Below are 13,697 nucleotides of genomic sequence, written 5' to 3'. Positions count from 1 at the left end.
GATTTTGAGGAGAAAGACCTCAAGCAGAGCATATAGTTTGGATATGACGAGAGGTATAGAGCTATCGGGATCAGTACGGTTACCTTTCAGAGGGATTTCGGCTCCCCTCTCAGGATCACAGATGTGATGTATGTTCCAGGACTAAAGAAGAATCTTGTTTCAGTTTCAGTAGTGGAAGACCGTGGCTATGATGTGGTTTTTAGTAAGGGAATGTTTCTCCTTAGACACATCACCACGAGACAGGTGAAACAGATAAGTTCATGGGTCAAGAAGCTGTATGCTCTTGAGGTTCAAGATGCATGCAAAGCCTTGAGGAGAAAGGAAAAGGTTAGAGACTTGGTGGTTGAGAGGGAGAGTAAATTACCTCTCAACATGCAGCCCTAGAAGAAGCCTCAGAAGCAGCTTCAGGAAGTTGTGGAGCAGCCACAACTAGAAAAGTTGAGAGGATACCAAGTGGGGATATCCACTCAAGCATAGAAGGAGTCTTAGAAGTTGTCTCAAACAATTGTGGAGTAGCCACAATTGCAGAAGTCAAGAGGAAACCATGTGGAGGCATCCAGTCATGCAATGACCTCTAGTAGGGGGGAATTTCGAGCCAAGTGGGTGGAGGGATCACATGCAGCCATACCTCCAGGTGTGAGGTGGGCTGATTTGAAGTGATAGTCCCAAGAGGGCTGAAATTAGGTAGGGTCCATTGAGTGGTTTTATCTCATGGATTGTACTTTTCTACAGGAGCCCAAACTACATAGTAGTGGGAGGAATCGGTGGGATTGATGCAGTCATAGATCAAAGTGACAGAGGCTAGAGAAGTCAAATATTGAACAAGCATAGAGAGGATTGACAAGAGTGCATAAAGGCAGAGTCAACAAAAGCTAGAGTTTTCAGTCAGCAGAGGCAATAGCAGTCAAAGACTTTGATGACAGAGACATAATTCTAATTCATGTTAGATGTTTTTTGTTTCTAGATTTGTTGGAGGAACAACACAAGAGAGAAGTGTTGCATGTAGAACATTCCAAAGGTTCAGGATTGGGATCGAGTTGAATTCCTTTCTTTTTGAGAGGGGGTGTTGAAAATAGCAACAAGAAATGATAAAAATAGAATCTAGAAATTCCAGTTTAATTTGTCCTTGAATTAAACTAAGAATTAAAATCAAATTTTGTTCTCATAGCAACTTGTAATAGTTAACTAGAGTAAGCTCACTTAGTTAACTTAGCAATTTCGAGTTGGAAGTCTTTCTGAAGTCATGTATATGTTCTCCATATATTATAGGGGTCCAGGATGAGTTAAGTATGAGTTGTAATTAGTTAACTTATTTTACTGATTTAAGTCCAGTTAAATTAGTTCCAAACTGTTTGAGGAACTAATAGTGAGTTAACAGTCAGTTGATGCATTAGTGCACTCAACTAGTGCTACTCTAGTTAACTGAATATTTACTCATCAGAAACTCATTCATGTTGATTCTGAGAAAGACCCAGTTGAGACAAGAGTGCAAGGTAGTGTACTTTTTGTTTGAGATTTTTCTGAGTTGCACTGATAGTGAATGCATTCAGGAACTAATCCTTGAGGGATTGTGCAGTTTTTAGGGGCTTTGTTTCCCTTTAAATACAAGCTATCCTCCACAGGAATTACGCATTGGAATAGAGACTTGGAGAGCTTGTGAAGAGGCTAAGATTTGGCCTTGAGCTTGCTTATGAGTTGGAGATTGAATTTGTTGAGTGCTCGGATTGTTCTTGAGAGAAAAAACATTGTAATTTCATCTTGATTTTATAGATTAATACAATATAGTAGTGGGGTTTTGAGTTGTGGATTTCCCCGGATATTTATTGTGTTATGTGCCCTTGAAGTTCTTCCTCTTGTCAATTATTGTTTGCTCGACCTTTATGGGCTTCTGTTGTAAAGAATAGAAGTAGATTCTTGTCGCTTGTTTCAGTAGATTACATGAGCTTGTGAATCTATAGGAAATGCTACATAAATTGTGACCCCTTAGACTCCTATATATAGAAATGAGGTCTTGTCATTTCTATCATCTAAGAATTGTTCATTTTGTAATGTAAAGAAGGTTTCTCCCTCGAAGAGGCTGATTTTGAAGTCGTTGCTCTATCTTTTCTTCTATTTTGTGAGTTGGTTGCATAACAGTAAGGCTAGCCACTAAGGTTAAGTGGACGACTTCCCTAGGTGACTTCTTATTTCTTGAATTTGGATTTTTGCTTGGAATGTCAACATTCCTTCCTTGGAAGCCTCATAGTTGACTCGAGGAAGACTTCTCTATGGAACTTCTTGTTTGCTTGACTATTTGGCATCAAAGTTGAGGACTCAAACTCCTTAATTGCAAATGGATAGTTCTGGTATGGTGAAATTTCTTGCAAATAGGCTCAAAATTGACTTCTAGTTGCTTAAAATTCTCGTAGGGGCTTTACTTCACCAACATGGTTCCTTGAATTTGTTTGCAATGGGATATTCCTTTCCTTAACAGGGCTCATCCTTCTTACTTTTCCTTCAATCCATCCAATGACTGCCTTAATTGCTTGGTAATGTTTGTTTTTTGACATTGAATTGACCTTTTTTTGCTTGCTTTAGCCCTTGGGGGCTTACTTTCTTACTTATTGCCTCAATTTCTAGCTTGGAGGGACTTTACTCACCTTATTTGATGAATTCGGCTTATTAGGCTTGCCTCAAATGCTAACAACCAGCTTTATTAGGAAGATATTGACCTTTTCTTAGAGTAATTTATACTTGATGTTTGGTAATTATCCCTTGGGGGCTCTACTTTGCACACTCAAGCTCCAATGTTCCATCATTTCCCTTATTTTCCTTCTTTACTCCATCAAAATGGCCCCAAAAGAGAATGACATAATGTCCCACGTGTGGTATAAGTGCTTGGATATGTCACCTTGGCTAGAGCGTTGAGATGATTTGGATTATACAAATCACCTATTTGTCAAAAAAATGTTACCACTCAAACTACCACAGTTGGAAAGTTTCAATAAACACTGATATGTAGTAAGCACTATTAGGAATACACACATTGTCATCTTAGTTTATTCCCATTGCTTTAAGCCAGCGCCTAGAAAATTCCATGGGTGGTATCCCTAAACACAACAACTCAACCAAGAAATGATAAACCAATGAAACATATGGAAGAGGTAAGAGTTAGTTAAATAACCAAATTTTAATCTGATTTATGATGACAAATTAATATTGCAGATCGACGACAAAAAGGTACTCAATATGTTAGGAAAATGAGCTTAAAACACCACAAATTGAATATGGTGTCTTCTTACCACAATAGAAGAGGATCGAGTTGTTATACTTGTTATAAATAATTGTAAGAAGACAAAATATTTGTTGTTCAAACATGTAACTTTAATATTTCTTAAAAGTGCAGCAGACCAACAAGCATAGGGATATTTCATGGCCCTAAAAATAGCCTTTAGTGGACCTAAAACTCAAGGGACTTTATTGGAGATGTTAGTACTATCAAAGATCTTTCCAATGAGCACAAGAACACTGATTTTGGAGAATTAGCTTAGAAGATATTAAATCTGCAATGCAACTACCAAGAAATAAGCCCATAATCAAGAGGGACAAAAATTGACTTGGAAAAAAATAATGGTTAGACCTGTAATGGGTAGACAATCTAATAGTAATAATTATTTAGTGAAAAACCTCTTTAGAGAATAGAAAATATTTTATCTTGGTTTTCACATATCCTAAGGCAAGTGTTTGCCTCCAGTCACTCCCAATTGTTGTATATTTTTTCAAGGAACTGTAATTAACTTTACAACACTTGGAAATGCAATTAGTATAACAATATAAGGTAAATTAGAGGGGGGCATACAACCTTGGGGCTTAGGACTTCTCTAAATTGTAATTTTTATGGTGATTTTACCAATGATGTAATTAATAAATGTAATCTAAATCACAATTAAGTGAATATATTCACTATTATAATATTTTTTGGAATTTCTATAAAGAATAATTTGATTTTTTTTAATATATGATATTTTTTTAGTTTTTTATATTTAATACTAATTACACATTTACCAAAAATACAATAAATTTTGAGATGTATTTTTTGGTAAATAAAATGATTGTAAATTGTTGGAGTAAGGCTATGATCATTCTTCCACAAGAGTCAAGGATAGGGCATTATGTCCTCTCTTGATTTGGTATGATATGGATCTCAATATTAATGTTTTGCTTTTTTTTAAGTGATATTGTGAATATTTTTGGCCAAGACTAGATTTAAATTCAAGAAAGTTGTGAGAGACATTTTGAAATATCATTTTCAATTAATATATATATATATATATAGTGTTTAGGGGAAAAAAATCATTTACATATAAAGATATATAGTTGAAAAGAGACATGTTGCATTCATAAGAGCCAAAAGACCTGCTACCTTGTAGGTAATACATAAAAGTGTTCCAAAATACGCAGCATTGTTAGCATAATCATAATATATCGATACCGTAGCTAACCATGGAACTATAAGCAAAAAAGTGTCACTGATGCATATTTTAAAATTGATGTTGAGGGCCACCCTATATGAAAGGATGATGATAATATTCATAATTATCTTCACCTCTGTTTTCCTTAATCAACCATCTCTCATGATCTTGTTCAAGACTTATTTTAGATAAGTGATCTACTTGTTGATTCCACTCCCTATAGATATCACAACAAGAGAAAATTCCAAATGTGTCTTTGATACGTAACACCTCCTCAGCTAAAGGTAAAAGATGAGGGTTGTGACACCTCTAAACCCCTTTAATCAAATTTATTGCAATAAAAGAGTCCTTAAACACCTAAAAATAAGGACAAACTTTTTCCTTGGTGAAAATAAACAATTGCTTAAGTGTCACGAGTTCAACATAATTATTTGAGCCCCTTCCCAAACCCATTTCTAAGGTGAAAAAATGTTTCTCGGATAAGTAAAAATAACTACCCCTCCCCCTTCCCCACATCTTATTTCCTCCCCTTGAGAGGCCCCATTAAAAAATTGCATCTTATCCCTGGGTTAGGCCCAACTCAAGAGCTCCAAATCCCTCTTTTATTATTTAATCTTAGTGTTATGCATCTATTTACTTTTGCAAGCATTTCTAATGGTTACCTTTTTATAGCACTCATGCATCGTTAATCAGAAAATTGTAATGAACAATTCTCTCTTACAAGTTATCTGAGCATTTGGTTGCAGTAGTTACATCATTTAATATCATTTCCAACCTTCATTTACTTCATTTCATTTGTTTCCACGCATTTGGTGTTTGTTGTTTATTGTTCATTGCTTTCTTTTGTTGTGTAACCAATTATGCAGCTACATGAAACACACTAAGCTTAGTTTTGTTAGGTTAAACTTGCAACGGATTGCCTTGAATCTTTAAAAGGTTGGCTTCCTCATTGTCTAACTTCTCCATATCTTCCTTGCTTCTCAGAATCACATTTTTCTTGGTTAATTGCTCGTTGGACTATCTCATGTAGCAAAACAAGGACCCATGGAATAGTTCATAACCAACCCTTCGTTCTCACTCAATTTTACAAAAAAATTGTGATTTGGCCTCTTCAGCATAATACAACACTCTTGGAACCCTGATAATGGAACTTGGAGTTATAAAGACCATGTAGATGATTTTGATTGATTTGCTTTAGAAACTGCTTTTTCCTGCAATTTAGGGTTTTCAATTCATAGTCTTTCATTTCAACGGTGTGTTTTTGTTTCCTTGAACATTGCATAGAAGTGTGCAAGTATTATTTCATTTCATTACAGACAATATAGAAGTATGCAAGTGTGCTTTCTTCCAACGTAAGTAGCTTAGGTTTGCGTGTTCTTTTCCTTTAAGTAAGTCTTTCCTTGCAATTATATTTATCATGTAGTGTAGATTAATTAACTTGGTCTATGTACATCTAGCTTTCATTCTAGTGTTTTCACCTACATAAAAAATCAATAAGAGCAAGAGAAAGTGCATGTTGCACATATGGTGTTGGCCCCTCTTAAGTTTGTATGAACCTTGGGTAGATAATTAAAGCTAAGACCCTTGGGGGTTGCAACATTGTTGTTGCAATACTGAGGCCAACATTTTTTGGCATTGTTTCTAGGGAGGTATCAGAGTATTTATTACCTTTTTCTTTAGTTGATTTCTCTTTCTTTCATTTTATCTCTTGCAAAAAGAAAAAAACAGATTAGCATCTTCTTTTCAAAAAATACATTAAAAATAAAAATAAAAAAACACATTCTTTTCCTTTCATACCTTGAAAAATTAGGGACAAGACAAGATTTTTTTACCATAAAGCCCCAGTTCCACAAGCATCCAACCCTTTTCAATTGACTGTGAGCCTCCTACCATGTTCACAAGGACCTTTGAGGCCCTTTTTAGTAAGAAACCAAGGATCTTTAAGGAGCTTACAGAAGGAGAAATACATTCACATCCCACCAACACTATGGTTGAAGATATATAACCTTAAGTGTTCACATTTCCCATTATAGAAACAGATGGAGAAGCTAGAATGAAAAACATTAATCTAGTTGTGCTCCCACACTTCTATGGTTTGATTATAGAGAATATTAACACTTTTATGTTTGATTTTGCTATGTTGTGCAAGATTTATGATTATACAGCTTGAGTTATTAATGGTGTTGGACCCACCAACATTCAGGGGATTACCTTGGTGTGAAGTCCCAACTAGACCTCACATTGTATGGTGTAGGATTACCATCCGGTACGATGGACCGGTTGCCATTATCTTAAAGATATGCCTTAGTTCTTTCTTGTCAGCACATGAGAGTGGTTTGCTTTGTCTTCAAACAACAGGGTTCGCATTCCTGGTGAGTGCTAGTGTTACTTGTGTCAAGGTTCTTTCACCGTAGAGGGAGAGGGTGGAAGTGAGTCTCTAGTCGAAAGGGAAGTGTCCCAACTCTGTCAAAGACACACAGCACATTAGGACATGCGCACATTCCAGCAGAGTAGTCCACATGGATGCGACAGTCACAAACACACAATGAATAGATACCATGTACAACACCCAACAGAATAGTCCACGCGAGTGTGATGGTCATTACAACAAGTTTATGGGAATGGTTTTGTCAAGTGTTCGGCAAGGTAGCCCGCGCGGGCAAGACAGTGTTAACGACTTATACAACACATTTTCATAAGCATATGTATTAGAACAACCAAAATAGTTCAACTGTCTTAACACAGGTTAAAGAAACATGCATTACAAGTGTTCAAAGAATATTCTTACAAATAATCACAATACAGTGTGAAAACATGTTGGCCTGTTAATAGGCTTCTGAATTAAGTGAGTTCCAAGACACATCAGTACACCATACATCACTAACCCAGTAAGCGGGGAGTTAGACCCACTGCTCGCTCCTCAAAGAAAATATTACAGACTCTCAAGGCTATGTGGGAGGAGCTAAGGTGAAAAGTATTTTGCATGGACAAATGAGGGATATTTATAGCTAAGGGTAAATCTAGCCCTTATGACTGTTCGACTTCCCTCATGACTATTTGATTTTCATGACTTTTCAACTTTACATGACTCTTCAGATTACATGTGGGTCTCTTGGACTTCCACGTTATATTACATTTATTTACAACAGTATGGCCCAGAGTAGTGATGTGGTCGACATGACTTGTGACATGACTCGACACAATAGTGGTGGTATGTTCATGTTGTTGGTGGTGTCCATGTCAATTTGTAGTGCTACTGAGTGATGGATATGCTCTTGGTGTATCGTTGCTTCACCTCCGCATGGAAAGGTGTGTGGAGTCTTCGATGGTATTGGTGTTTGCTTGATGTTTCATGTGCACGTCTCTCCTTCGCTTGTACTTTGGCATGCTTCACGTGTTTGTTCGTTCACGAAAACATCTCCTCGCATGTATTGTCTATTTGCAAAAAAATCACCTCACATACATTTCCCATTTGTGAAAAAAATCTCCTCGCATGCATTGTTTGTTCACAAAAAAAACTCCTTGCGTGCATTCTTCATTCGTCCGTTCGCGAAGAATTCTCCTCGCATGTGCTCTCCTTGTTCATCTCATTCGTCGACACGTCATGTCTCATCCATGTACCTGTATCTGCAATCACTCATGATGAGACGACATCAAATCCATAAATCTCCTCGTCTAGAAAGATGCATTATCTTTCGCCTTCGAATGCAGGTGACTGGGAGAGAGGACAAGGCTCTTGAAACTGAGCAAGGTAGATTTCAAGCTTGCATGCAAGCTTTGGGCACTACTAGTGAAAATTGCGTCGAAGTCACTAGGAGACTGAGATGGAAAATCCTAATCAAGAGTGACTGTCTGCAAGATCTATCTCGACTGGAGGGCAGATCTACATAAATTTTTTAGGGAAGAAGTGTAGGAAGCAGAGAGGGTTGGCAGAAAAAATTACATAATTCCTCCAGGGAGCTAGCAACGGGCTACAGGAGGCTTGCTGGAAAAAAAATGCACAATTTTTTCAGGGAGCTGGCAGTGGGCTGCAGGAGTGCTGCTGGAAAAAACTGTGCAATTGCTAATGGTTTTCCCATTGAACATCCCTGCGCAGTTTCTGAACTGAGTGGGATGTTGGGCATCTTGGTGACTACTCATGAAAACTACGCAGTTTTTCGGGTGAGAAACAGGTTGGTTGTCTGGTGACTAGCTAGAAAAAATATGCAATTTTTTGAGGGAGATAGTGATGGACACAGGGTGTTTGTCTAGCATGTCTGCGCAATTTCTTCAGTCAGCGGAGTGGGCATGCTTTGTAGCTTTTGCACAATTTTTTGGGGGAGTGAGTCCTGGGGTCACTGCCCGGTCAAACTCTCCGGTTGACCAGCTGGAGGGTTGGTTGATTCGCTTGCGGGCAGTGCAGATTGAGATGGCTTGCTAAGAAACTTCTGCATTGTTCTAGGTGACAGTCGGTCCGGTCGATTCTAGGATTGCGCAGTGCAGGCTGCATAGGAGACAACCTTAAGCTCTACGCAGTGATGGGTAGCAGTACATGTTCACTAAGGATTGAAACTGTGCAATGCAGCTCAACGAGGGTCCGGTCATTAGAACTTCAGGAAAAGGACTAAGTGTGTGAGCGAGTGAACTTTTGCATACGTGACCTTGCGAACACACACTCAACATGACTCGACGACAAGACGCCTCAAACCATCAAGACAACATATACTCATTGTGACTGACCGATGATGCAAGCAACAAGCACGACACTTGGGATATATCATTGAATGACCGCGATGACGCTAATGCATACAACTTCATGTTTGAGTGTGACGAATGTTTACATAACGAATACAACTTGTACACATGAAGCGGGACCTTGTGCATGGCCATAACATGGCTGCAAGCGTGACAATGTGACCAACATGCAAAAAGTTGTCCATTGAACGGTAAAGTGAGGAGGGTACAAAGACTCAACACGAGCTCACGAGATGAGCCCGAGTGCTTTCAAACATAAAGCAATAACCTAAGGAAGGCTCTGAAATTGAATGCATGCCAAAATTTTGGAGTGTGTTGTAGTCACTACAAGACTTGGCGACACACTAGTTGAATTCTATCTTCTCTGTTTTGGTTCATTGACAGCGCAGGGCCTTGGTCTTTGAGGGAGTATTGAATCATTTTGAAGGTTAATTTGGCTTCCCCACTTACCCCATGGATATACATGGTTCACCTTTCGCCAACTCAGTCAAACACAACACAATTTTCAGCTTAATCACAGTGTTTTGAAATTAGGAAGGGTAGTTTGGCTCGCGAGTTAAAATTTTAAGAGTATAATTTTTAATCTCTGGTGTTTCTCTACTGCTAGAAGGCCTAGACAGTACCCCAGTAGAGTCACGTAGGAACACATGCATTGATCCACTGCTAGCGAGCCTAGTCAGTACCCCGGTGGAGTTGCATGCTCCACCTCTCTGCACAAGAAGTCTCTCTTCTTTCGCCTTTATATTTTTTAAAGAGTATTGTGCATAGACGCTTATTTTTTTTGGGGCAGAAGAGGGATCTTGACTTATTGAGAGCAGAAGAGGTTGTTCCTTCAAATAAGCATGTAAGACCTCTCACATATGTTTGCTCGTTTAGATTTTCCCCTTCTCTATTTCAGCTAGTTGGATGAGCTTGACACACAGAGTAGAAGGCCGAGTATAGGCATGGGGTTTCCTATTGTGGACACAGGTTCATGGTTGGACCCAAGCTTCCCTTGCAAACAGCACATATTTTCTGTCAAGACTTCATCGACTAAAGGTTATAACCAAGCACAGAGAAGATGGACACATGATTGGCCAAGTGTTGTAGTGTCACAAGACTCTTTAGATCTCAACCACATACTCATTCAAAAGCTAGAACTCAGTAGAGGGTAGCACTTATTGACAAAACCCAAAAATAGCATGGTATTAAGCAAACAAAACAAAGCAAAGCAAACATAGTAAGTGAAAGGACAACAAGCAAGCAAGAAAACAAACTAAACCAAGTCAGCAAGCAAACAAACATGCAAACCAGAAAGCAAAGACAAGCAAGAAAGCAAACACTACTCCTACTCCTATGCTAAATGGTCGGGGTTACGTGAAATGAAATTTCTAGTGAAGCCACCATAGGCGTACTCGACCTACAACCACAAAGATACAAGTGATTAAAACAGATAAAAAATAGTGTGCAACAGAAAATACAAAAACTTGACAAACCTACACATGAGAGAGAAGGTCTCGGCTCTAGGCAGAAAGATGTGTCACAACCACCCAACACACATGCTTACCTCTTCGGTGACTACCATTTTTCAACAAACCTCAGAGGCCTCTTGCGAGTGTGTGTCCTTCTGCACCAAGTTTCTTAGCGCGTGGAAGGAAAGATTGAAGCTTGTTACCTGCAACACAACTCGCCAAGTAAGATTATTTCAGCCATTCAGTGATTGGATCATAAAATTCATGATGGTTGTTTTGAAAGGCTTGTGATCTTTGAAAAGATGGATTCCCGATTTGAGAGAGGGGATCATGATGAGAATATAGTACAGATAGATAGATCTAATCATTCTCATTGGTCATGTCAAGGTACTGAGGACCTTCCATAGCCATCAGCGCAAGCTGAAGTGCCTCACCTGCTTTACAGAAGTCTGAGGAGAAAGATGTTACACGGTGAAGATAAAAGTGCACGAAGCGACTGTCATTGGATGTGCTATTGGAAAAATGATAAACTGCATGACATCCACCCAGGATAGAATAAAAATTGAACTAGTTAGTCGAGATATCAGATTCCCAGTTTGTCTTTTTTTTTTTTTAACAATATCGTCTACTTGTCTATTATAAAACTTGTGATTCAAATTTCTATTACAATAAGAGGGGAGTTCCGAGAGATGCTATTCAAAATTGGGTACGCAGACCCGTAGTTCTCTTGGCTCCTCTTATCTATATTTAAAGCTGAACATAAACGGCTATATTGCCTTACATAGGATCCTCCTATCCAACTGTATTTGCAGTGCATGAGGGCTAAGGGGAATGTTGGGTGACCGTGTCATCGGGGAGAGGTCCCCTACGGCTCGCTCGAGTTGAAGCTTCTCCTTGCTGGCTTTCTGTTAAGGTGCGGAGATGATCTATTACTGCTTCCATGTGTATGCAGCGATCTTTGAGGTCTTCAATGTCTTTTTTCCTCTTCTCCAACTTCTTACGTTTGGAGTTTCTGTCCGCATGATAATCCTCCGTTAGTTCATCCACCTGTTTCTTCAGGGCGTTAATCATAACAACATGAGCCTTACACATATGACAGTCTCTGTTATTGAAGATGTTGTCCATTGGGTTCCTTGGTTGCTGCGGATTTGCTTGCTGGTTACGCTGATCCGCCATCTTGCTGGGAGTACTGTTTCCTTTGTCGAGGGCGAGGAAAGTGGGAGGCTTGCCAATGTTAAGGTTGATCTGCTTGTCTAGAGCACAGTGGAGGTAGGAGCCCTGTTGCTGACCGCGCACGCTGCTTGAAACAAAAGCCCAAAGGTTAGTCTTACAATAACCACAGATGAGGAAAAGATTATTTACCCTGCGCAAAGAGGAACCAGTTGAGTCTCCCCTCGACAAGCAGTGCCAAAAACAATGTCGGCTGTCACAGTGAGCGGAGGGATGTCGACGGTTGCTATGAGCTGAGAGGGTCTCAATGCTTCTTTGGGCCTCAGTGCAGGCCTTGCTGCTATGAAGGAGACCGCCTAAGCCTTTCCTCTGATACGAAGGAGCTATCCGATTCTCTCTGGGATGGATTGAGGGAACCGTGGTAGGCTTACTGAGATTTAAAAGGCTGAGGCAGGCATTCTCCCACTCGTGCTTGGGAGTGGAGGATCTGATCTTATCTGTCAAAGAAGGATTTGAGATGATGTGTCGCTGTCCTTGAAGTCTGAAGCAGGTATGGGCGCTGTCACGCCTTCTATCACTTCCTGAAGTGTGTCGAGGAGGACCCCTGATGAAAGCTTCATTGCTCGGATCCTGGAGTCGATTTACCGTCCTGTTTGCCCCGTTTTGGCAGTCGAGAGGGATTTGGAGAGCAGAGGATCGTTGATGCTCTGCACTATTATCTCGAGTTGGATGCCTGAGGTGACCTCTAGTCAGATACATGGAGATCACGAGTTGACTAAGGGATGTCTTGTTCATAGATTTCCTCATTCTCCCTCACCTGTCCCGTGGGTCTTCTTATGGCCTTGTTGGCCAACTCATCAGCGGTCGTGTTGTGTAATCTGAGGATGTGTTTGTAGGTTACATTGCCCATACCCCTGGCTTGGTCCGAAATTCTGTCTTTTATTCTATTCAGAGCACATTGTTTGAAGTTGTTCCCTGTGTTCATTGCAGCAATAAGGATAGCTGAGTCCCCCAACACAAGGAGGTTTTGGATGCCCATTTTCCATGCTATGGAGACCCCCAGCAGGAGACTATAGGACTCAGCTTTATTGTTTGACAAATTCCCCAAGCTCCATTCATAAGTGGCCATCGTTCTACCTTGGGGGTCCCTTATTACTCCCCCTGCTCCAGCTATGCCTGGATTGTTTTTAGAGGCCCCATCGAAGTGAAGCGTGTGCTTCTTTTGCCTTTGTATCCATTTGTTTACTTCCTCTTTTGACCCCCTGATCTTCCAGTCCTTCTGTCCATAGCCTTTGATTGGGATGCATTTTGGTATTATCCTGTAGTTGAATCTTTGTATCCATTCTTTCACCTGCTTGTCTGTGTAGTCCTGATCAGCATGGTGGATCCCATTTGCTTCAATGGTTTCCGTTATGAGCGCAGTAGCTTTAGCCAGGATACTTGGAACACTAGGTTTTTTATCTTTAAAAATGCTTGCGTTTCTGGCAAGCCATAACTGCCAGCATAGGTTGGAAGGAATGCTGGACCAGATTCTCTTTGCGAGGGTCATGTTTTTGTTTGCGGAAGGGAAGAGCCTTCCCCATCCTTTCTGAAGGAGAGTGACCTAGTTGGGGAGATCCCCGATCTCAAGAGGATGGGTTATGAGTTTCCAGCAGGACGAAGCAATTGGGCATTCTATGAATAAATGGTTGAGATTTTCTTCCTCTTTCTTGCACATGAAGCAAATGGAGGGCCCCTGGATCCCCTTTTTTCTAAGGTTTTCTGCTGTAAGGAGCTTGCCATGGAGCAAGGTCCAATTGAAGAATTTAATCTTCGGAAGGCTCTCAACTTTCCAGGCATTCTTGTGATATTGCCAGTTGTTTATCCCTGCTTGGTTTTGGAGCGCTTTATA

The 13,697-nt window shown here is 40.0% G+C and overlaps 1 protein-coding gene across 1 annotated transcript; it reads right to left on the bottom strand.

Annotated features, from left to right (window-relative positions):
- Positions 1-12,581: 12,581 nt before the first annotated feature.
- Positions 12,582-13,355, bottom strand: LOC149215084 (uncharacterized). The gene has a single exon (XM_089389615.1). It carries the CDS (start codon positions 13,353-13,355, stop codon positions 12,582-12,584), a length of 774 nt encoding a protein of 257 aa, XP_089245741.1.
- Positions 13,356-13,697: the final 342 nt, after the last annotated feature.

Source organism: Pinus tabuliformis, chromosome 1_1, assembly GCF_031772625.1.
Source record: "Pinus tabuliformis cultivar Carrire ecotype Pingquan chromosome 1_1, CPIR1, whole genome shotgun sequence".
Taxonomy (NCBI): Eukaryota; Viridiplantae; Streptophyta; class Pinopsida; order Pinales; family Pinaceae; genus Pinus; species Pinus tabuliformis.
This window is presented reverse-complemented; position numbering and strand designations above follow the sequence as displayed.

Excerpts from the sequence above, each read along its gene's own strand:
- LOC149215084 (XM_089389615.1), bottom strand. The coding sequence starts at position 13,355 with ATGACCCTCGCAAAGAGAATCTGGTCCAGCATTCCTTCCAACCTATGC.